General features: G+C 36.9%; 1 protein-coding gene across 5 annotated transcripts in view; it reads right to left on the bottom strand.

Moving 5' to 3' along the window:
• Window positions 1-19,432, bottom strand: part of ETV1 (ETS variant transcription factor 1) — a 95,403-nt gene extending 75,971 nt beyond the window's left edge. For 2 of the 5 annotated variants that reach the window (XM_081244746.1, XM_081244750.1), the window contains exons 1-6: window positions 18,421-18,585; window positions 18,126-18,322; window positions 17,862-17,993; window positions 16,964-17,051; window positions 15,542-15,589; window positions 6,251-6,304 (exon numbers count right to left, since the gene is read on the bottom strand). In XM_081244746.1, coding sequence (XP_081100872.1) covers window positions 6,251-6,304; window positions 15,542-15,589; window positions 16,964-17,051; window positions 17,862-17,906 — 235 coding nt within the window. In that variant the 5' untranslated portion in view covers window positions 17,907-17,993; window positions 18,126-18,322; window positions 18,421-18,585. Of the gene's footprint in view, window positions 1-6,250; window positions 6,305-15,541; window positions 15,590-16,963; window positions 17,052-17,657; window positions 17,739-17,861; window positions 17,994-18,125; window positions 18,323-18,420; window positions 18,586-19,408 lie in introns of those variants that run through there. The other 3 variants (XM_081244748.1, XM_081244747.1, XM_081244749.1) reach the window with 3 other exon arrangements.
• Window positions 19,433-23,239: the final 3,807 nt, after the last annotated feature.

Below are 23,239 nucleotides of genomic sequence, written 5' to 3'. Positions count from 1 at the left end.
TAACTGCAAAAAATTGATGCTGCTATCTTTATTCTACAAATAAGTAAATAACAGGATAGTAAAATGTCTAACATTGTGCTGCTTGGAAGGCCTGCATCAGAATAACCTAACAGCTCGTTAGAAATTACAGGGCCCAATTCCAGACCTAAACGGGCAAACTCTCACAGATAGGGACCATAAAGCTGCATTTGAATAAGCTTCCCAAATAGTTCATATTCACACTCAAGTGTGAATTAGATTACTGGACTCATGTAAAATTACATAGCTGATGACTTTCAGGAAAATAATTTAAACTTACCCAAAATGATTATCTATCTGAACAGGACAACAAAAAACCCCTAAAACTGATAAATCAATAAGTTGCAGTACAATTACATTATTTAGTATGTGAGCCAACTACAAAGGAAAAAAAAATGGTTGCCTCTAGAGAACTGTGAAAAATGGGGAATGATCTTACTTGCGTTTTCCTACTCTATCAATATATTGCTTTGATAAAATATTTAAACAGAAAGAAAAAAGAAAAAGAAAAAGCAAAGCAACAAACAGACCAAAAACAACCAAAACCACAACAAAAACCATACACAAAGCAATCAACCTTCAAGGGCTGGCAATGGCTGAGATCGTACACATACGTATGATCGCAGGTGAGAAAGGCAGAAGCCACTTCGTCCTCGAAATGGATAGTTTAAGTCTGATGACGGTGACATGCTTAAATTTACCTCCAAAAATGTTTAAAAAGAAGACAAAACACAGTAACAAACTCATTTCCTCAAATCTCAGAAACAGAATTCCTCTGTGAATGTGTGCTCACCTTCTGGTAAAAGCAGTTAGAGAAATAAAAGACGAAATCTTCCTGACAAGTCACATCCAAAACATGAATCAGGTAAGAAAGGTTTCAAAATTAGTAACAAAAAGTAAATTTTATAAAGTACTCACTGTCTGTGTAGAAAGGAACAGAATGCAGGAAGGTAGCTTAGTAGAAAGGAAGAAAATTAAGAAATACTAAGTGGAACTTTCCAACCCAGGACAAACACATGTTAATATAAAAGGAATTATTCAGTCAGGGTCTGCATAGACCTAACTTCAGCTTTTTTCAGAAGCAGATTTGTAACATGAATCTGTTAAGGTATTTTTTTTCTCCACTTCACTGCAAAAAGCACCCCAAGTGCTATTCTTTTTTAAAAAAATTCCTAAGAAGATGAAGTGCAGCTATGACTTTCATTTACATAGACAACGTATCACCCATGTAATAATGGCTTTAAACAGTTGAGTCCGCACACACTGGTTTGTCTTGATTATTTTCAGAATGGGTCACTAGTATTGTGTTACAAACTTCAATTAAAGTAGAGAAATTTGCAAACTTTTTATATTTACTTTCATAAATATATCAGAGAAGAGTCAAGGTTATTATTCCTTTAATGACATCATTCTAATTGATTTGCATTCCAGTGTTCTTTCTCGGGTGTGAAAGAAAGGTGTAGCGTTACAAGGATCTGTCCTACTGGGAATTTTGCATAACCCTGGCTAAACCCCTGGGAATGTTCTGGGAGAACATAAAATGTAAATGTGAATATCATCTATCATGTGAATCACTGCAGAGGAAACATGGGAAGGAACTAATGTAATCAAATGGAAACGAACAAGTTAGAAAAACAGTAACACACAACTTTGTAAATGAAGAAAATGAGGGGTGGTAGATTTTAAAAGACTAGTGGTATAACTAAATTTAAAGTAGATGATTTAAAATATAAGATTATTGATGTATTGAATTTAAAACACATGATTTACAAAAATTCAGTCTATACACAAATTTGTATCTACTTTGGAAAGATAAGGCTCATCTATTATTCTAAGTACTCTTTTAATTCTCTTTTCTGAAGAGATATAATTCTACTTCCTCTGGACTAAAGCGTATCCTAAAGTTACTCTATCTTTTTCCACAGTGTCTGAATTCTGAAAAGATTCATTTCTAAGAAACAGTGTATTTGAGCCACATAATTGTTTTTCTTAGCCTCCATTCAATTCCTAGGATGGGCTTGTATGATGTTTTTGTTTGTTTTCATTTGTTTTTAATGTCTATACATGCTTCAAACGTCAGCATCCTTCAAAGGTTGCCAAACTATAGCATGACATCATTAAGATTCCAGGTTTCCAACAGAAAAACTTTATAAATAAATATAAGAAATGCTCAGGAAAATTTCTAGGAAATACCCCAGTGTTATGGTTTAATTTCATTTTTCAGATTTTTTGAATGCTCTGTTCACTACTCTTCTACGAATGTTTATACACATTACACTCGAATGTATGTTCTGTAAAACAGTGCTGGGCAGAAACTTGCCATTCATTCTCCTAACCTATATTTACCAAAGGGCTAAAGCAATAAAAGCAAAAACAGAAGCATTTTATTTGATTGAGGTATGTAAGGAAATCTGATTATTCCCATTGGAAAAAAATAGCCCCACAGAAGTTATAGATGGGCCACACAGAGGGGATGGAGTTTCTTTCTGTTCCTAGAGATAGGATCCCTCCACTCCACTAAGCTTTTCCAGACAGACAAGTATCAAACATTTGTAAAGGGCATTCAGGAGACAAGATAGCCTTTCAATTCCAATATTTGATAACCTTCTCCATCCAGAAATGCTCTTTAGAGTCTAATCCATATGCTCTATTCCTCTATTTAAATTATTTCCCTCTTGTTCCATCCTCAGTGAAGATTGAAATTAGCTGGTCACCATCATCTGAACAATAGTTCTTTAACTCAGTGAAACTTAAAATAAATCACACCTCCACTTTCTTCTTATTAGATTATTTCAGATTTATTTTTACATGTGTTTATAGGTTTCCCTTTATAATTAGGTGTTTTATTCACAAGTCCCAGAGCCATATTTGTTAAACTGTAAATATTCACTAACTGAAGTAAAATAAAATTTCAGCATTCTGAAAGTGCTTGGCTAAACATGCATGGTTTTAGCATGTTTTTCCAGAAGGACACTATATATAATGCTTTAAGGCACGATCAGGCATTTCCACCTTAAGAAGGGAATTAGGACTTCGAAAATACTTAGGAGAAAATCAGCACTAAGAAGCTGATCATGGTTATGACAACAATTTTACTTATTGTGCTTCTGAAACACGCCAGGCATACTGACTATGACATGCTCCTAATCCTCAAGAAGTTCACAGTCTTACCGACATGTATCTAAAATATTATAATAAACAGAAGGTACAAGATGCTATAGAGTCTAACTCTGCAGGGTAATGATGCAAAGAAAGGTCAAGAAAGACCTCAGTGCGGTGAACTCGCAGCTGAGTCTGGAGTTGGAGGTACACCAAACTGCAAAGCAAAATTTTAAAAAAATTTAAAGCAAAATGAACACGTGCAAAGGTAAAGAGGCATAAGAGAGCTCACTCTGTTTGGGGAACTGAAAAATTAGAAAGGCTCAAGTTTAGAGAATGGAGAGACACAGGGTACTGGGATAGCAAGAGTTAAAACTGAAAAGATAGCCAAGGCCCAGGTTATAGAACAATGTTCTGTACAGCTAAAGAATTAGGACTTTGTCCCAAAAGAAGTTTAAAGAGAAAATTAACAAGGTCACATGGCTGTGTGTTAATATCATTGCAGAGAGCAGACTGGAAGGAGGGAAACCCGAAGGCGAGAACACCAACAGAAAGGCTGATTCACAAGTTCCGTGCAGGCAGAAAGTGGGTGTGAACTAAGGCAGTGAAATATTAGAAATGGAGTCGAAGCCATGAAATTAAGATACTTCTGAGATGTAGAATTAACAACTTAGTAAGCAAAGGGAGGTTAATGGTAAAGAACTGGGACGGACTGAAGATAAATTAAAGGTTTTCAGCTTGGATTGGTGATGCCATCAACTTAGAAAGGCAACAGAAGTTGAAGAGAGATGCTGGGCAGAAAAAAGGTAAAGATTTCACCATTGGCCTTACTGAGAGTGAACTGTCAGTGGAGCATCACATTGAAAACTGGGTGTGCTATGTAAATGGTGTTTTATGCTGATGCTCAGCTGAGGGCGGAGGGGGTGAGTGCAGAGGTGCTGCGTTTTTCTAATCTGCACCAGGACCTCAGTGGTGGATCAGGGACACCAGATGTTCAGTAGACGGGGACAGACTGGAGACCCGCACTAGAGAAAACGACGTAGGAGACATAGCTCGACAGAAGCATGCTGACCACAGTAGCCGAGAGCCACATGTGTTCACATAAATTTAAAGTCATAAAAAATAAATAAATTAAAAATTAATTTCTTCAGTCCCGTTAGCCACAGTTCAAGTGCTCAGTGAGGAATGTGGTTAGTGGCTCCTATACTGAACGGTACAGACATAGATTATTCCCATCATCGCAGAAAGTTCTGTGAGACTGTGCTGGCATGGCACAAGGAAAAGAAGAGGAAAGGTCTGGGGACAGAACCATGGGAAAGACAGGGAAAGTAGATGAGTGACTTGAGAAGGAGTAATCAAAGGAATAAAGAAAGAAAGAAAGAATCATATGCTGTGAACCTAGAGAAGTGAGTTCAGGGAGACGAATTAATCAAGAATACAAAAAACCAAAAAGAGGGCAAATAAGAAAAGGAGTAAAAAATTACCTTTAGGCGTTTGGTAGAGTATTAAAATCATTACCAATTTCTTCAGATATAAAATGACTCCATGAGACTAACTCTCCCACTCAGATGACAGGTTTAGTTTTTAGAAAGAGCTCCAGTGCCTCACAGGAAGGGACATGTGGAAATGTGACCATTCTCTTCCCACACTTTACTAAAGAAAGGGAGACCTTGCCTAGCTGTCCTCCTTAGCCATCATCCTTCCGGGAATTTCTAAGAGTCTCTAATTAAGGTCTAAACCTTAGCTGAACAGGTTTCTTGAAATCCTATGTCTAATAAATATATCAAACAGTACAGAAAATTCTCTTCTCAGATCAAAAATCAAGCTGATACAACAGTAGTTACCAGGTGCTGGGGGCAGGGTAAGTGGGGAGTTATTTTTTAGTAAGTACAGACTTTCAGTAGGGATGATAAGAAAGTTCTGGAAATGGATGGTGTTGATGTTTGCACAACAATGTGGCTGCCATTGAACCGCACACTTAAAAAGGATTCAAATGATAAATTTTCTGTAATATATATTTTACCACAAATGAAAAAAAAAAACTGTAATGAGGCCGAACTAAAATATGTAACACGGGAGAGAATCTGGAAGAAACCTCTTACAACCCTTGACACCTGGGAAATGTAAGATAGCAAACATAAAAGGTGAAAACATTGCACACGAACATCTGTTACTCAAAGTAACGCAGGTATTTGTGTTAGATTTATGATATTAGGTGTGAAAATATGGGTTTGATAAGTTGTAAGGTATTAAGCATCTGTTGTTGCTGTTGCTACTGCCTCCTGTGAAACGTCAATGGCCTGGAAAAATGAAACAAGTTAGAGCTTTAATTGGTGCTAAAAGAACAAAAATGTATTAGGTCAGTTTTATAATCAGGATGGCATTTATACCCTTATCTTTACTATTCACACCTCAGGTCAATAGCTGCAGTTTGCTGATAGAGGCAAACCATAAATATCGGAAGTAAACCCCGAGGCAACCATGTTGATACAGGCAAAATGCTCATTCTTCCATTAGAGGAGGGGAGAACCCCTGAATCACTCCTCTCACATGCTATGACAAGCCCTGGAGCAAGGCTCGGGGAAAGAAACACAGAAGGGATCCTAAGAGAAGCCAATGGCTACTTGCATTTGTGTGACTGCAACCAGGAAGCAGATAATGAGGCTAAAAATTAAATCCAAGCAGGTGAAAGTTCATGAACGTAAAATAATACAATAAGCCAGAGGATGCGTGGTCTACGATTTTTATGTTATACAATAAATCTCATGAGGATTTGAACTACTGACCATCTCCCATCAGCACACACACTTTTCCTGCTGAACATACTGAAAAGCTGGAAGTAAACACTTGCATGTTCATGGATCACACCCTGTTTCTTCTCCAAGGATATTAACGAAATAGAGAACAGGACCTTCTTTTAATCCAAACAGTTTTCCTAAGCTCTGCTCAGATCCTACAGGGGTTCTACTGATGTCACAACCCGACAAATACAATCTCCTCATGACTGTAAGCTAAAATGGCACGGACACAATGCAAGAAAAGACACTGGAAGTGGAGACCAACCAAAGAGAAAGGATAAAAGCAGGAAACAAAGACAAAGAAAAGTTCAAGAGATGAGTCATAGTATACTTACAACTTTCAGCCTGATAGTCTGGCACAAACTGCTCATCATTGTCAGGTACCTGAGCTGAAGAAAAAAAAAAAGAAAACAAAATTAAGAGAGAAACTGCCAAGGCATAAAGAATGTCAAGTAAGATCTCTCATGGAAGAGCTTTTTAGACTGAGACCAAACCTACGATTATTTGCCAATGAGCTCATATTTAAAATGGCATTGACAGCAATATTTGGGAGGAGAAATAGAAGCCATCATCAATGTCAACCAGAAAACACATATGTCAGAAATAAAATGGTGGCAGCTGTAGTCCCTCTGAATTTCACCTGCCACATGGAAATAAAAGAAACATGCAAAATAAAAGAAGCTACAGGAATTCCATTAGATGCCGTGGGGGTTTTTTTGTTTTTTGTTTTTGCAAGAATGGAGTAAGAAGTATTTCAATTCACCTACTGCCGGTGCTTAAGCGGCGCATTTAAATTAACCACACAATCCTTTCAAATGATGTGTAATTACTACACATATCCCTCTGCTTTTTAGAAATATCTGCTTTTGATATGTTTGGTCTACTGCCAATTAGACTACCATAATTAAAAATGTTTGCCCTAAATTTGGCCAAAATATGTGACAAAGTTTTTTACATGAAAAGATTATCATTGATTTTGGTCATATATAATAAAATATTATATCTCAATGATTATGGTCACAATAACAAAAATAATAAATAATAAAAACAAACTTAGTCTTTTCATGCAAAATATTTTCCAGGTGACAAAAGAATATCACTATTTCATCAGTCCTAATGTCAAATGACTACCCTATTTTTAGTAAAGGAAAAAAATTCTGAAGAGCAAGAACTTAATGTATTCGGTAATCAAAACACAAGTATATTTTTCACTTCTAGAATATTTTCATCACAGTTAATTTAGATGTCAAAATAACCTATTCCAAATTGACATATTACAAAAATAAGTTTTCATCTGCACACACAAATATGCACACTTACAGACATACAAACTACATAAAAGATGGGTTTATAATGAGTTATCATCCTAATTAACTTTAGCTATAACTTGATTAGCTAGTATTACTTTACTAGTATTATCTAATAGTGAAACTTTTTATCCAATCAAGTCATACTAAAACAGATGTCAATTAATTTTTTTAAAAGTGCCTATTCTGTATGGGGAATTCTTATTAACATAATCAGTCTTTGCTGAAAAAGTTTTGTGTTGGTAATTGAGTTAAGAAAAAAATTCATATAAAAAGAAATTCTACATTTAAAAAATTCTGTATAAAAAAGGAACACAACATACATAGAATTAAAATGTCTGTTGTGTCAGCTTATTTAATAGGATTTAAAAAAACAAATATTTAGTTGAAATAAATTTATGTTATATTATTAAGAGCAGAACAAACGATAATCTTGCCTATTACCAAGACATATGCAGTTTGACATTCAATTATTTTCTAACAACTTTCTTCTGTACACCAATACTTAAGTTTATTGAAGACAAATTCCATCCTCTGCCACTTAAGGAAACCAAACAAATTAAGCACTTTTTTCCAAATTAGAACTGACACCTATTTGATCAGCCTGTACTGGAGGAAGAGGTACTTTTTTCTTCTGATTCCACTAATACCTGATACCAAGGTTAACTAAAGGCCAACAACCTTCAAATCATTGTTCGATGTTATGCTGTGTAAACTGTGTAACATTATTTAACCTCTTTGAACTCCATTTTACTCATCAGTTTAATAGTGATAATATAGGTTTTTCATGAGGATTAAATGGAATAGTCTAAACACAACGCCAGACACAATATCAGATACTCAATTAAAACGTTACTTATATTCTTCTTTCCAAACCTCTACCACCCATCCCTTTTTTTCAATCCACACACAAAGTACTACTCAAATCATTACAATGCAAGTTTAATATCTTTACTTCTAATGAATTATATTGGAGACAGATAAAAATCGCAGCTAAAATTTGTACATTAGCATTCTCTTAGCTATAAACATTTTTTGACAGTACAGTAAACCTGATTTTTCGCAAAGACTCACAAATTATAAGTGGAGGAGTATCCATTAAAATAAGTCTTTTCACCAAAAAAAATTACAAAAAAATGTTTTTAATATCTATTTAATAAATAACAGCGCGCAGACAGAATCAAATCCTACACATTTTCCCCACCATATCCACAGGTTTTGGTTTGCCTTTGAAATTAACAGCTAAACCCAGATAACTACTGAGATGCAAAATTATCAACCACAGCAATTACTATGCTTTTAAAAAGCCAACATTTACAAGAATCTAATAAAAACGTAATATCCCCTTACAGGAATAGTTAAAAATAGCGGGTGAGTAACAAAAATGTATTTGTAACAGAATATGCTGGTATGACTGTCCCAAAGGCCAGACTTTTTTTTTCTTACTATCAGAAGACAAAGTTGCAATTCAATGATATATATCACTGCAAGAAAGGCATAAAAATCGCTGATGGATAAGCAGCGTACGTTGGGAGATGGGAGTCGGGGAGGGAAAACTTCAGGAGAAGAAGATACCAGAAGTTATACCTCACAAATACAGAAAATAGCTACATACCAACAATTTTGTAAAAAGAATAAGAACTGCTATTTCTGTTCTAACTCCTTAACATACTGAATAAATACTTCACACTTATGCCTGAACATATTCCAGAATTTTAACAAAAAACATATGACTCACATTTTCACAGAAGCTAATCTTAAGAAACTGAATAGACCAAATGAAGCAGCATGCTACTTAAATGGACAAAAGCTGAAGTCTACCTCTAACTTCAAGTTAGAGTCAAAGGAAAGCAGCTAACGAAAAACACAAGTTGGATCTGGGCAAGGAAAATATGACAAAGTATTGCCACACTCATATCGTACATTTCCTTTTTTTTCCTCCATTCACGGGGAATTCTGTGAAGTAGCAAACTACAGCTTCCTGAAAATTTGCGACAAGCCATACCAACTCCAAAGTGGAAAATTAACAATAGAGGCCAACCTAAAAATAAATTAGTCTTTTCACTGCTATCTATAATAAACTATGCTTGGAATAATCACCTTTGGGGAATGAAAATGTTTCCCCACACTCTGTAATTAAAGAGGAAGGGGAAAGAGTAAGAAAGGAGAAGAGAAAGCATATACCAAAAGACCAATAAAAGGCTTTCAAGAAGATGAAGCATGTGGATTTTACTGGTAATAGCTGGAGCGCTTCTATCAGTTCATCACACATTAATAGACAAGTTGCCATCAAGTCTCAGGACTTCGCCTTTAAAAGGGAAGTATTTGCACTCTCAGCTATTTACCTACATTATTATCCAAAGTTGTTTCTCCTATCCCTCTCTCTCTCTCTCTCTTTCTCTCTCTCTCATTCTACTACATCGCAATACATATTATGAGAAAGAAACCCATGAAAATATTAATCACAATCTTGATGTCACAGAATCACTAACCCTTATTTTGAATTTTAATATTCTTTCTTAACTAACATTTCTTGGGCGGGGCTGGGGTGGGGAGTGTACAATTTTTAAACAGAGTTTGTCTGTCTTTTGTGCTTATTTTAAACCTTCAAATAAAGTAATAATCATTACTTAAGGAAAGGTGAGTGCTGAAATATTTTCCAAGTTTGGCTGCAACCAAGTAAAAAACCCCTTTTTCTTACAAACTAGGCGCCTGTCAGGTTTTCTTTTAAAGCTAGGGAAAAAGTGGAAAAATTACAACTGAAACAAATGTCAAGTTGAAAAGGGGTTAATATTTAATTAAAACCAGTTCTATCCACTGTAACAATGACCTGGAGCCAAACAAGGCGGAAGATGTATGAGTCATTCTTTCTGCCCGTGAATGAGACAGCTGATCTCCTCAGCAATTCCTCCAGACAAGCAGGCAGAGCTGGAGTTCCGCCTCCATTCACAAAAACACAGTCCAGCATGAGCCATGGGGCCCAACCGCAATCTTTTCATGTCACACCCTTCCAGAGAAGCTAAAGCAAGTCAACTTGAACTTGCAGTATAAACATACCAGTTTTATTGCTCTGTCTCAAATACAGCTCAAATCCATTAAGGTACACGTTTAAATAAATGACAAAGTTAAATCCATATATTTACATATGTTTAACCCATCCTGCTTTATAGGGTAATTTGTCACAGAAACTTGAATGTATAAAACTAAGAAGGAAAAAAGAAAAGAGGTAAAGATAGACGGACGGATGAATGGATGGATGGGTGGGTGGAAGGAAGGAAAGAAGGAAGGGGGAAAAAAAGCCAAACCATTAAAGAAATACCTTATTTTTCTTGCTTATTATTCAAATGTTCTTTTTATCTTAAGATTATAATAGTTTATTGCTGAACTTAGTAGCATTTCACTCTCACAGGGTTAAGAAACAAGTTTCTCTAAAGAAATTTAAATTTTCTTTTAAATAAAAGTAAAACAACAAGAAAATCAACCTTCACACAGTCATATTTTGTTTAATCCTAAAATGAAGCTTCAGGCCATGGAAGAAAATAATCATGAGGCCACTAAGCCTGGTTTTATACCACATTGCTTTTAACATTAAAATGATTGTACCAATGTATAAACATTAATTAATGCAGAAGTATAAATACATTTAAACAGACGAAAAAAGGGGGTGCATTTTTCCCATGACAAAAACATCTTTAATATTGATAAAGGCATTCTTTCTGTATGCTCTAAAAGAAAGAAAACAGTTTTAGTTGTCTTTAGTCTCAAATCAACTTCAATTTCCTAACTAACTCTAACCTATAGAGAGGCTTGAAAACTTAAGCATAGCTCAGAGCTGTTGTTATTACCCATATATTTTCTCTAATGCTACTGAGGTCTGACTTCTATTATTATTATCATTATTATTATTTTAATTACAATGTTGTGCACAGATCAAAGGAAATAAAGTTATATTATGAAATTCAAGAAATTATACATTTTCTGTAACTGAATTAGAAAAGCTCAGCAATATTTCATTAACATGTATTAGGACCCTCTGGAAAACCGATATCTAGGCTACACCAAATCCGAATTCTATTTTTAACAAATTTTTCTATTTTGCAAATAGACCCTAGATGAAAATGCATTTATATACTTCCAGTAAATGTTGAGAAATAGAATACATCTACTCTACCTGCTATCCTTTATTGAAGTCCAAACAAGAAGTCTTTGTTTCATAGTTTAGAGTATTTCCTGGTACAAGAAAAAGATGGATAGGAGCTTCCCCCTCCCCCCATACAATGACTCTTGCTCAACTCTAAGATATAGTATGGACTTCTGTAATTTAATGCCTAATTCTCAATTCCTTTTTTATTTAAACCACACAAAATAATGTCGTTTTTAAAGCCTGTTCTCCTTACTGCCTCACATTAAAAAAAAAAAATCATGAGTACATACCCAATTTATGTTCCGTTTCAAAAAGAAACAGTCTAGTTCTTAAAAAATAAAAATGAGTACATCATGACTACTGTGTATTATGGGTGGCATTATGTATATTGAGTAACAAGAGCACATATTATTTGAGGAAATTCATAATAAATGATTTTGATTATAAATTTAGTATCAGCCACTGAAGTGAACTGAGGAGATAGAATGACATCTCTACTTTTCAGCAAACCTGACTATTAATAGAAGGTCACATAAAACAAAAGGAAGAAAGCTTATCAGCATGAGGGCATGAGGTAATAATAATCTTTAGTGTATAAAGGTTATTCTTGGAGGCACAACTTGACTCAAGTGTCCTGGCAGCATGAAACTTGACTTACAACACAATTGAAAAACATTCTACCCTGATGGCAGCGAATCACTATCGACAATTTTCCTTAATATTACTGGTGAAAAGAAACCTCAAGGACATCTAGATCAACATCAAAAATAACACTCAAAAGTTGCTATGTATTTATATTAGATACCTATGAAATGTATTATTTTTCTTTAAGTTGTGTTAAAGGTAAACTTTAACAAGCAACTTTAAAAGAACGTGATCCTCTTTTAACTCAATTTTACATCCTTCTATTTCTGTCCCCCCCCCACAAAAGGTTCCATTTTAACTATGAATTTCTAGGATGCCCTTCCTTAAAGCAGCACTTTAAAAAACAGGATGTTACCAAGATGTTGATAGAATTGATATTTGAACTCATTATTTCATGGGATCAAATAATGGGAATTGCCTTTCTGTCAGTGGCAATCTAATTCAAAAGTCAAAGAATCAATAAAGAATTGTACACAGTAAAATGACAATATAAAGTGGCTATTAAAATAAGCACATTCTTCACTTTTTTAACTACTACTCTGGTCACTGAAAACATTACCTTTTCAATTTTCTTCAGAATAAGATGTGATTATTTTAAGTTGTGGTGTATATGTTAAAAAAACCTTAAAATTGCAGTGTTAGTACTTCAAAAGTGATACTAATATAAAGTTATATTCTTCAAAAACATATTTTTGATCCCTGTTTAGAAATTTGGGGGAAGAATGGAAGCATATTTTTTGGAGAGGACTTTAGTGAATTGAAAATACTGGTTCCAACCCCACCCTCAAAAAATCCTGCCTTATCTATCCAAATTTTTCCTTGGACATAAAACACATTTCATAATCCATAATAATTTACCTATGACCAATCCATGTTACACTTCGGGTCTACCTTATAAAAATTTTTACAGGAAAAAAATAAATTAAACCTGAAACAATATATTATTTCCCAAGTATTTAGGGACTTTGATAATTTTTTTTAAATTCACGTGACACATTACAAGTACCTTGACTCTCCTGCCTAGTAACATTTTTAGACCTGTTTAACTTCCCAGTGGGATTCTTATGGGAGAAACTTGGTTAATTGCCAATGGTCTTTTTAAAAAGGGTCAAGATGCCTTAAAATTCCACGGTCCCTTTCTTGGCGATAAAGAATTATGAAAAGAAATATGTAAACCGTTTATAGCCTGCCAGTTTGGCAATGTTTTAATTTCTGGATGACCAGAAGAACATAAATGAACAGATCTAGCTACAAATAAACTAGTATAATTCTGAGATCTCTTCTTAGCTAATATTGTTCAAGATGTGGGATAAGTTAAAATACTAATGCAAATAGCATAATTATATAAAATTGCTAAAAATAAATGTGCAGTCCATTAACAGATAATTTTAAAAACCCACCTCTCTTCTTACTCTTAGATTTTTAAAAATAAAATTAATGTTATGCTTATATCATGACAGGATAAATTAATGTAAAGTATTCTGAAAAAATGTTTAAATTATCCTAAAATGCAATCTTACTCATGGTTTGTAAATAGGAGCCCACCTGGGTATTCAGTAAAACACTCCGAGGATTAATTCCTGAACTTATTTAAGCTTATAAATTCTTTTCTAAGTAAAAGTGCATGTTCTTTCAAATACATCAATCATTTTCTAGGTTTATTTTATATAAAGCTAGATCTTCAGATCTGATTTACAGGTAAGTTAATTATCATGGGTAAGAATATTCAGTGCAGGGTTTTAAAATAAACTTGGATAAATTACCAAATCACTTAACTGAGGGACAAAGAAACAAAACAAGTCAAAAGTAAAACACTGCACTGAAACTGATTATAAAATGGTAAGAGTCTGTCACAGATTCCACATTTTTAAATTCCAGGAACAGAGTTGCTGTGCACATTCAAAATCTGCCAGCAAGTGCACTGACTTGGAATCAATGAGACTTAAACATCTTAAGAAGCAACAAACCTTCCAGAACAATTAAAATAGATATCTGAAGGTATTTTGGATAAGCAAATAAATTCCCTCATAAATATAATGTTCTCACAACATTTAACTTTGCAAAACTAACAGATAAAATTCATGCAAGAGCCTCTGTGCAGATTTTTCTTGAGAAAGTTACATTTGAATATATGGCTTATGTTACAATAATAAGTAATCTATTGCAATAAGTTTCATTTACAGTGACAAGCAAAATGACCTTTAAATGTAACTAAAACGTTCATTAATACTTACCTTTCATTAACATACAAACACAATCACCCTTGCAAAGGGATACTGGAAAAGCTATTTAACTTAAAAGCTTTATAAAGATTGCAGAAGCCCTTTGGAGGAACTAGAATATCAGCAAAACAAAGAAACTTATTTTACATGCTAACAGCAACTTGATCAACTGCAAGCAAGACCACTAGAAAAAACACAGCAGTCTGCCTCAAAGTAGCAACAGCAATGCTTGGGTTCCATTTAAAGAGACCCTCTCTCTTCTTTGAACCATCTTAAAAATCTGTTCCAAAAATTGCATGTTTCCCATGTAATGCAAAGACAGAAATAATACAACTATACTCAATACCTAAATATCTATAATTTTCTTTGTATTTCCCACAAAACACATCGTAGGATAAAATTATTATTTCACATTTAGTATACCAAATCCAAAAGAAAAATTTCAAATTATAGACGCCAACACAAGTCCCTCAACATTAGACATTTCTCAAGTTGTATAAAGCTGTACTGAAGCAATATCTCCTTGTTCCTACAAAATAAAGTTTCACAATAAAAGATACAATAGCCTGCAACACAAAATTTTATCAAAAAGCAATCAAAAATAAAAGTAATGCCTTTAAATATCTCCTTGCTATATTAAATAAATCCTAATAAAAGTGTTATAATAGCAAAGGTCAATTTCAACAAACATCACATCATAGTAACAAACAGAAAACATTTTTAAAATCCTCCAATCCCCCCAAAATTTATTTTAAAGCCATGGATTTCCTTAGCATTGGATACACACCTAACGTTCTGTGTTGTGAACAAGGTGGAAAGAAGACACTTGCACTTAAATCTTGAAGCATCCCGTCCTGATGAACCCAGAGAAACTAATTTCTGCCATCAGAAAAGTCCTCCGCCAGAACACCAAATAATGATATGCGCTGCTCTAAAGGAAACAGCAAGCCGAGTTCTGGCTCTAGGAGGTCTCTCGAGGTACAATAATATAAACCTGATCAATTGCAATTAAAATCTGAACAGAGGCTTAGAACTTGAAGTCTTGGTGCATTAGTTCTTGCCAAAAGCAGATGTGATTGTGAGCTGGAAGCAATTTCTCCTGGTAATTTGTGATGACACTGGGTAGTGCAGTCCCAGATTCCCCCAAGACAAACTCATCAGAGGCTCTAATGTATGCATGACACATGAGGTGGCTCTTTTAGAGCTCAATTAATTGGGCTGAACATTAAGACAGCAAGTTCAGGACTTTTTTTTCCTCCCCTTCTAGAGTTGCTTTTCCCCTCCTTTGAAAGCAATTTTTTGCCTTACCTTCTGCAAGCCATGTTTCCTGTAATTGACTTAGATCTTGAAAGAGTTCTAAAAAACAAGTCAAAGACATAAACAAAAGATTTGCAAACCTTTAGCCTACATTAAATGGAAATGTTTGTCATGAAATTAGTACTATAGATCAATTTAATTTGGGGAGGGGCATCAATATAAAAATAAATCAGGATTTATAACTTAATCATATCAATAATGCTGCCCATTTTGGTGCCTATTAAGCAATACTTCTCAATATCTTTTTTCCCCTTTTTACCAGTTAACTTAATAAATAAGCTTAGGGACCTCAAACAACACGCATACACTAGGACTCAAAACGGCTGAGGTAAAGGCATGTGTCTATCCACAGAAACCTTTCTTAAATATATTAAACTCTTGCTAAAACAGTAGTAGGGGAAAAATCAGAACTACTGAAAAACGTTTTATTTCTATCTTCCGAATCTTATATAAAACATGTAACAGTACATTGTATAGTTCTCAAAGTACTATATGTTTTGAAGTTCAATGCCTCAAAACTAAAAGGGACAACTTTTAAATATAAGATTTTGGAAGAAAATTTCTACAGTAATAGGTTTACAAAAGTCAGAGAGATAATTCTCTGGTACCTGTTTATTATCAAGTCCAAAACTGTGTATTCTGTCACAGTGGGGAGGGAGAGGCATGTGTAACTTATTTATACTTATATGAAGATTTGAGGATGTTTCAGAATTCAATATACCTAATCTAAATGGCAAACTGAACTTTGGTAATTAAATCTAAGTATGGTAAGTTTATTATGAATGCCTGCATAGGGCTGGAATAATTTATAATATATTGACCTCCTACCAACAGTTCATAAAAAGCATCTGTGACCCAATTTCCCAAATAGGTATTATAATTACTAATTAGGCCTTGATTATGATTCATTGAACATTTTAAGGCCTCACCATGTGGTCATCAAAATCATCAATGAAAAGTTTGATAACAGTATATGATTTTAGTGTAAGGGGACGGGAAATCAAACAATCACTTATATTGCTCAACTTCTAATACAGGAGAAAAGAGAAATTAAGCAGTGTGCACAGCTGCCTAATTTGTCCCACTGTGTTGGATATTTCAAAATTGTTACCTTAGTGTATGGGATTACTTGTATGCCATATGGACAAAGGTATTTAAACACAAAAGAATGGTTAAAAGAAGGATGTCACTGTTAAGTTTTTATTTCCTTCTTGCATTCCTTTGTGACAGAGCCATCAGATACCCCTCAGCGCAAACTGTCACATCATGTTTACTGCTCCAAATAAAAGTCTTGGTTAAATGCAGTAATTTGAAAGTGTATTATTCTTAAGGTAAGACTGAAGTGCTTCACTTCTTTAGGAGGGTGGGAAGTATAGGTAAAGAGGGGGGATTCAGCCCAAAATCAAACCTCACCTTCTGAATCATGAGCCAGATCTCTGTTAATGAATTTTCTTTTCCTGACATTTGTTGGTTTCTCGTTACAATTTCTCCCACGCTGATTCTACAAAGGGAAAGATAAAATCCTTTAAAAGAATGTAAACCTCACATGTCACACACACATAGAAACACACATGCATACAAAAGTCTACTGGATCTTCTCCCTAAATAGAAAAATAAAAGTCCATCGTATCAATTCCAATAATCATTTTCTGTGTTCATTTGACAGTGAAAGCTTATGCTGAGAACTCAACAGCCAGGGAGAGTTGCTTCCCTGTGCCGATGGTAATACACTATTTATCAGTCATATATTCATGGTATCTCAACATCAAAACAACATTAAGCAATTACACTTAAAGTCGTTTTAGGCTGGATCAAAGCTAGATTAAAACACAGTGAATTTTATTCTCTCTGATACCCCCCTAAAAAAAGAACAAAAACAGAGTGGTGAAATGAAAAATGTAAGAGAGACAATGAAAAAAAAAGAAGAAGAAAAACACCCCATATAAACAAAAAGTGTCAGCATTTGTCTCAACTTCATTCTTTTCAATGTGGCAGACAAACCCAGCCAAAAACTTTGAGAGCAGCAGCTGCTGCTGCCCTCCATCTCCTCTTCCACTCATCTTGAGCACTTTAATCAGAAAAAGGAGTCTTAAAAACAAAACTATGCCTTATCCAAATCACTGAAAGGTAAGCTCATTTTGAAGATTGGGCTTCTAGAAGCAGAGTCGCCCTACAGTGGCAACAAAGCAGATAAAGTATCTGCAATCCCAGCCCCCTTGCCCCCTCCCTTCTCATTCTCTCCCTCCTCCCCACCCCACCCCCTCCGTCGGAGTCAAGTTTATAAACAGCAACTTTCGAACTGATCACTCACATTGGTGACCATGTAAGGCACTTGCTGGTCATAAAATCCATCCATTCTGCTGCTCTTCGCAAATCTCAGCTCAGTATTTTATATTTTGAGCATTTAGCTGGAGATTTCCTCGGGATCTGGACTTCTATCAACCTAGAGGGGAACAAGATGGCTTTTAGGCTAAAAAAAAAAAAAATCATGAATGAAGCTCTTGAATTTGCATAGCTAATTACCCTCCGACAGTCCCATTCACAAAAATAACCCTCCCTACACCGCCTCCTTCACCTGGATCCAAAGAGAGCCAAGAGAGTTCACAATTTACATATTTTCGGCAGTAGCAAAAATCCGAACCAGAGGCGATGTATTTATTTACACTCTCGATGTTTCCCTGCGCGGTCGGTGTACCCCGGGCAGCTCTGATTCGCAAACGTGTGCAAAACTAGCAATGGCGATCAACGAGACTTGCTTTGCACCTAACGGGACTAAAGAGACGGAGACACCTCTTTCATAAGGATAGTTTTTGCAACCCACAACCATGCAATTATCTGGAGAGACATAAAAAGTTGTTGGAAAGACCCACCTGAAGGCCACGCTAGGCGAACGGCTGCAAAAAATTCCCTCCAATTTTAATAAAAACATTAATTATTGCCCAGCACTTCCCCCTTGGAAGCCGAAAGCGCCTCTGACAGAGCTCAATTCGGTGGTTTTTCCTCTATTTCTCCTCCAGGGGCCTCCAATCCAAACTGATGGATCGCTGCCTCCCATTGGCTCCGCGTCTCTTTCACAAGATCGGATTTCGGGCTGTCAATCAGGAGGCTTGCTGCCCCTGCTCGTGAATCTCCCGCGCCCCTCTGCCCATACCCGTGCTCCGCCGGCTGGCGCGGTGACCACAGCCTGGAAACGCCACAGAGCAAATCGACTGCCGTCCTAACCCGCTGCTTATTGTTAAGGCGCCCGGGGACACCGAAGCCATGTGTTTCGAGTCGCCAGTTCTCCTTACTGGTGTGTTTGGTCCACTAATTGGGCTGATTTCCTAAAGCACATTCGTTCGGGTCAGATATATACTCTGAAGTGCGATCCACCAAGACCGTGCCTCCTTAGTCTCCCACCACCCCTCCCTCAAGATCTCCAGCCCCTCTACTTTGAACCTGATAAGGAGCCCACCTCACACTAAAGCCTCGTTCCCACTAAGTTTTTGGCCCAGGTTCTCTTCCCATTTTTCAACACCCACCATAACCATTATGGCGCATCAAAAACATTATTTTTTTAACGTCATCCTCAAGTAAATCTTTCATGGGACAGTAAAATCTATGGGGAAAGCACCTGGGAGAGGCAGAGGAATTGCTTCAGGAGTGGTTGCGTTGGAAGGGAGAACTACAGAGCGATCTAGGTGAGGGAAAGTATTAAAATAAAATTTGTCCCACGTGTGTACTGGGACAAGGTGTTTCCAGTCCCTGGTGGAGGTGGGGAGGAGCAGGGATAGGTTAGGGGTGGCTCGGATATCCTAGGGACCCGCACGTTTCCTGAGCTTTTGTTATGTATACACGGAGGCGGAGGGTGTCACTTACTGTACTTGACGCTTTCACTTCCTCTCCAGCTTTTAAACAGCCAGAGCCGGGAGTTGGGGGAGAGAGGCGAGGGGGGTCGGGTTTCAAGGACAATGACTAGGACGTTAAAAAGTGAGGGCTGCAATTCTGAAACCACTTGCCCTGACCCTCCTATGGGGCTTAGAGCTGTAAAGAGTCACTTAAGAAGCCTCGGCCCAACCGGGGATGAGAGGCCTCGGGGTTGGGACCAGGGACTCAGTGGTGTTGAAATTCATTTGTTATCCTGGTGGCGACCAGAGCTAGAGACCAAAGGATGTTTCCGGCAGCTGTTCAGCCCTTTGAGAAACGTGCTGCAGTTCTTAATTTCTAATTGAAAGTTTCCTTCCTTAAATGGAACGTTATGGAGCCGTATTAAACCGGAGTGTGAGCGCACAAGGCTCAATTCCGGACCCATGGAGGTCATGGGTCCAAAAATTTTTTTAATATTAAACAAAAAACTTATTACTGGGGAAACACCCAGTAACTGTAGACAGCAAGGACACACCGTGCGTTCCCTGAAAGTAGTAAATCAGAGTTAGCCCGTCCTAAGGCGCGCACCTACAAGCATTTTGAGAGGGAACTGCACATTTACCCGAGCCGGGGAGGGGTTCGGGCGCAGCCTGGCCTCGAGGCTGGCATCGTGAGGCTCTAGGGTACTTTCTGAGGGTGCAGTCAGGCGGCAAGTGTGTCCCGCCGCGCAGCACTCCCGGGATAACCCAGCCCCCGTAACCTGACCAACAGTTTCCAAAGACCTTCTCTGCGGCTGGAGCCTGACGGGTAACGATGGTAACCGGGAGGGGGCGGAGCTTTAGACTCAGCCCCCGCGAGGTTCTCTCGGCAGCCAATAACTTACCGTCTGTTCCCAGCCCATTGTTGTTTATTGCTGACCCCGCAGCGCTCCGCTAGGAGATTGGCCGCCTTAGGAAAAGAGGCGGAGCCTCTCCCGCCCCTGCAGCCACCTTTCGGCTCCATTCACAAAATTCCGGCCTTTCTTGGTCACGTGGTTGGGGGCGTGGCGGGGCAGGGGAAATGACACAACAAAGGCCCAAGTTTTCCAAGCCACAGAACTTTTTTCTGCCTCGCTACCTCCTCTCTGTTCCGTGAACGAACACATACTAGAAGATGAGGAAAAGGAGGCTTGGGTCTGGGAGCAACAAAGAGGGGGGAAAAAAATAAGTCCGAAATTAAAGGAAGACTCACAGGGAGATAATTACGGGGTACATACACTGCATATGAGAAAAGCTGCGAAAGAGGAAAGGAAGAGAATAAAGGAGTGGGGAGAAAGCCTTAAGGACAAGCTAGGAACTTAGGCTTGCTGCTTCAAGTTATTGCTTTTAGACTGTCAAAGAGTAAATGGATTTCAGTTTTCTCACAACACTCTGTAATTTTCATTCCTACCTTAGATTTATCCCATAGTTTGTTAAGTTTTTAAAACTTCTTTTAGGCACACTGCAGGTTTTCACTGGCTGACAGTTTTAGTTTCCATTTGCCAAGACTTCACTCTTTCACAGGCCCCCAAAAGCACTGCCCCTACTTCCCACCTACGCTGGACTGACCAACAGAAGCTGAGCCTTAATCCTCGGATTTGACTACCAGGGGCTCCATATTTTCCCTTTGTATTCTTTAAACGAACTCAGCTTTTCTAACTATTTGACCTTAACAGTAACTGAATATGATGATATGTGAATAAGCAGACAAGCCAGTCTCACTACAGCTCAGTTTTGTTGAAACAGCACACAGTTTTGAGATTAATGTTTCCCTCTAGCAAGTGGACTATGGGACCGTGCTCCCTCCTCCCTCCCACTTTCTCTTCTGCCCTTTCTCTTTCTGTCCTTTTTGTGCCGAGATACTTAGTGAGACACTAGCTTTTAGTTTGGCTGCTGTTTATCTTCTCTGCTTGGCGCTGGGAAAAACCAGTAGACCTAGTGGCTGAAGGCATTGGAAGGGCTAAAAAAAATTCGTTTTTCAGAAATTGTTACCGTTGTGGAAAATGTCTACAGAGGCAGCTGTTCTATCCACAGAGAGGAACGTCAAAAGTTGCACAAAGTTTCCACTACTTTTGAAAGTGAGTCTAAAAATCAGCTTAGTAAACGCCAGTCCTTCTTGAATGGAAAATTTCATTTTGGCAGGATTTCAGGCATAGAATGGCAGAGCAGAGGCCAAGAGGCTTTGACATTTATTTACTTGTATTTTGAAATTCCATTTGGGTTTTGAAATTAGAGCTCTTGAGAGAAAGCCCACCTGCCCCCCTCCGCCCCCCATAAAAATCCATTTCTGAGTTTGGAAAGTTTTTAACTTGCATAAAAAGCTATTTAAATCTTTATAGTTCCTTTGCTATTATTTAATAAAATAAAATTCATTAGTGGCTTTTCTGCAGTTAACTTATTATAGCATTATACTGAAAATGCCTGATGTTAAAGCACATTTCTAAAAGCAGCAGAAAGAAACTAAAATGGTAGTGATAGTTTGAAATGGTTAATATGATTAAAATTAAATGAAATTTGTTCAAACTGGGTTGATTATTAAGTAAAATAGTAAACTGTATAATTTTTTTAATTCTTTATAAGCAAACTGTTAATGGCCTAGTTTGCACAGAGCTACATCAAATAGATAAGGAAAAGATAGACCATTAAATAGACAAGTGGGCATAGGAATGAACAGGTGAATATAATTTTAAAGGAAAACTTAGAAACCTGCCAGAATAGTGAAAGATAATGAGTGGCTATAGTGGGCTCCCTGTGGGAAGAGAAGCAGGGATTTGAGAGGAGGGTAGACCCTAGGAAGAAGGTAAGGGTATCAAGAAAATTGATGCTGTGTACAAGGTGTTAGCTCCCACTCTAACCCTGCCATTCTCAGCAGGGGAATATTTCCAATATTCCCTTGTAGAGGAAATGTGATTTAAAAAATTGTTAACTGCATTGGAAGTCAGGACATTATTCATTAAAAAAATTAAAAACATCTTTATCCCATCAAGTTGGAAAAAAATTCTAATGTCCAGGGATGTTAGTGTTGGGATAAGGGCACTCATATGTATTGCTAGTTGGAACGTGACTTTCTGCAACCTTTATAAAGCAAGTATCTACTAGACCCTAAAATGTCTAAAGTAAGTATGAAGTCAGTATCTACTAGATCTAAAATGTACAGTATCTATTAGACCTTAATTAGACCCAATAATCCTGATTTGGGAAATCTATTCTATAAAAATAAAAGCAATGTGCATACGGACATTTACTGAAGTATTATGTATAGCGGGGGAAATTTAGAAGCAACTTCAATACCCACCAATAAGGACATGGTTTTTAACATAGTATGATCATTTCATACTTTGCAATTCAATTATGGTGCTTACATAGCTGTTAAAAAGTATGCTGTGTTCCTGGTTCTCAAACTTGAGATTACTTAAGAAACTCTTTGATAAAAATTCAGATTCCTGGATGGACCCATAGAGTTTCCGATTCAGTAGACCTGAACTTGGGCCCAACAAGCACATCACATGAAAATTCTGTTGCAGAGGATTTTGTTGTAGTTGGCCTCTGAATCTTTCTGGGGAAACCCTGGGTTGGACCTCTACCAGAAATCCAAAGGGAGACCTGCAATGTTTACTAGTTTGGACATGTTTTGCTTGACCCACATAATGTTGACATGCTTGGAAATTTCATCAACACGTAAAATTTCGATTTCCACTATTGCTTGACAAATCAGAGAATATGATAACACTGAGACTAAATTCCCAAAGAGCAACCATCAGCTGGAGCTTGTGAAGCTCTTGTGAAGGAGCATGGGTTTCAGTTTTGCCATGGTCCACACTCTTCC

Source organism: Mesoplodon bidens (genome assembly GCF_964165515.1).
Source record: "Mesoplodon bidens genome assembly, chromosome: 9".
NCBI classification, from domain to species: domain Eukaryota; kingdom Metazoa; phylum Chordata; class Mammalia; order Artiodactyla; family Ziphiidae; genus Mesoplodon; species Mesoplodon bidens.
The sequence above is the reverse complement of the archived record's forward strand: the minus strand, read 5'-3'. Positions and strand labels throughout refer to the sequence as shown.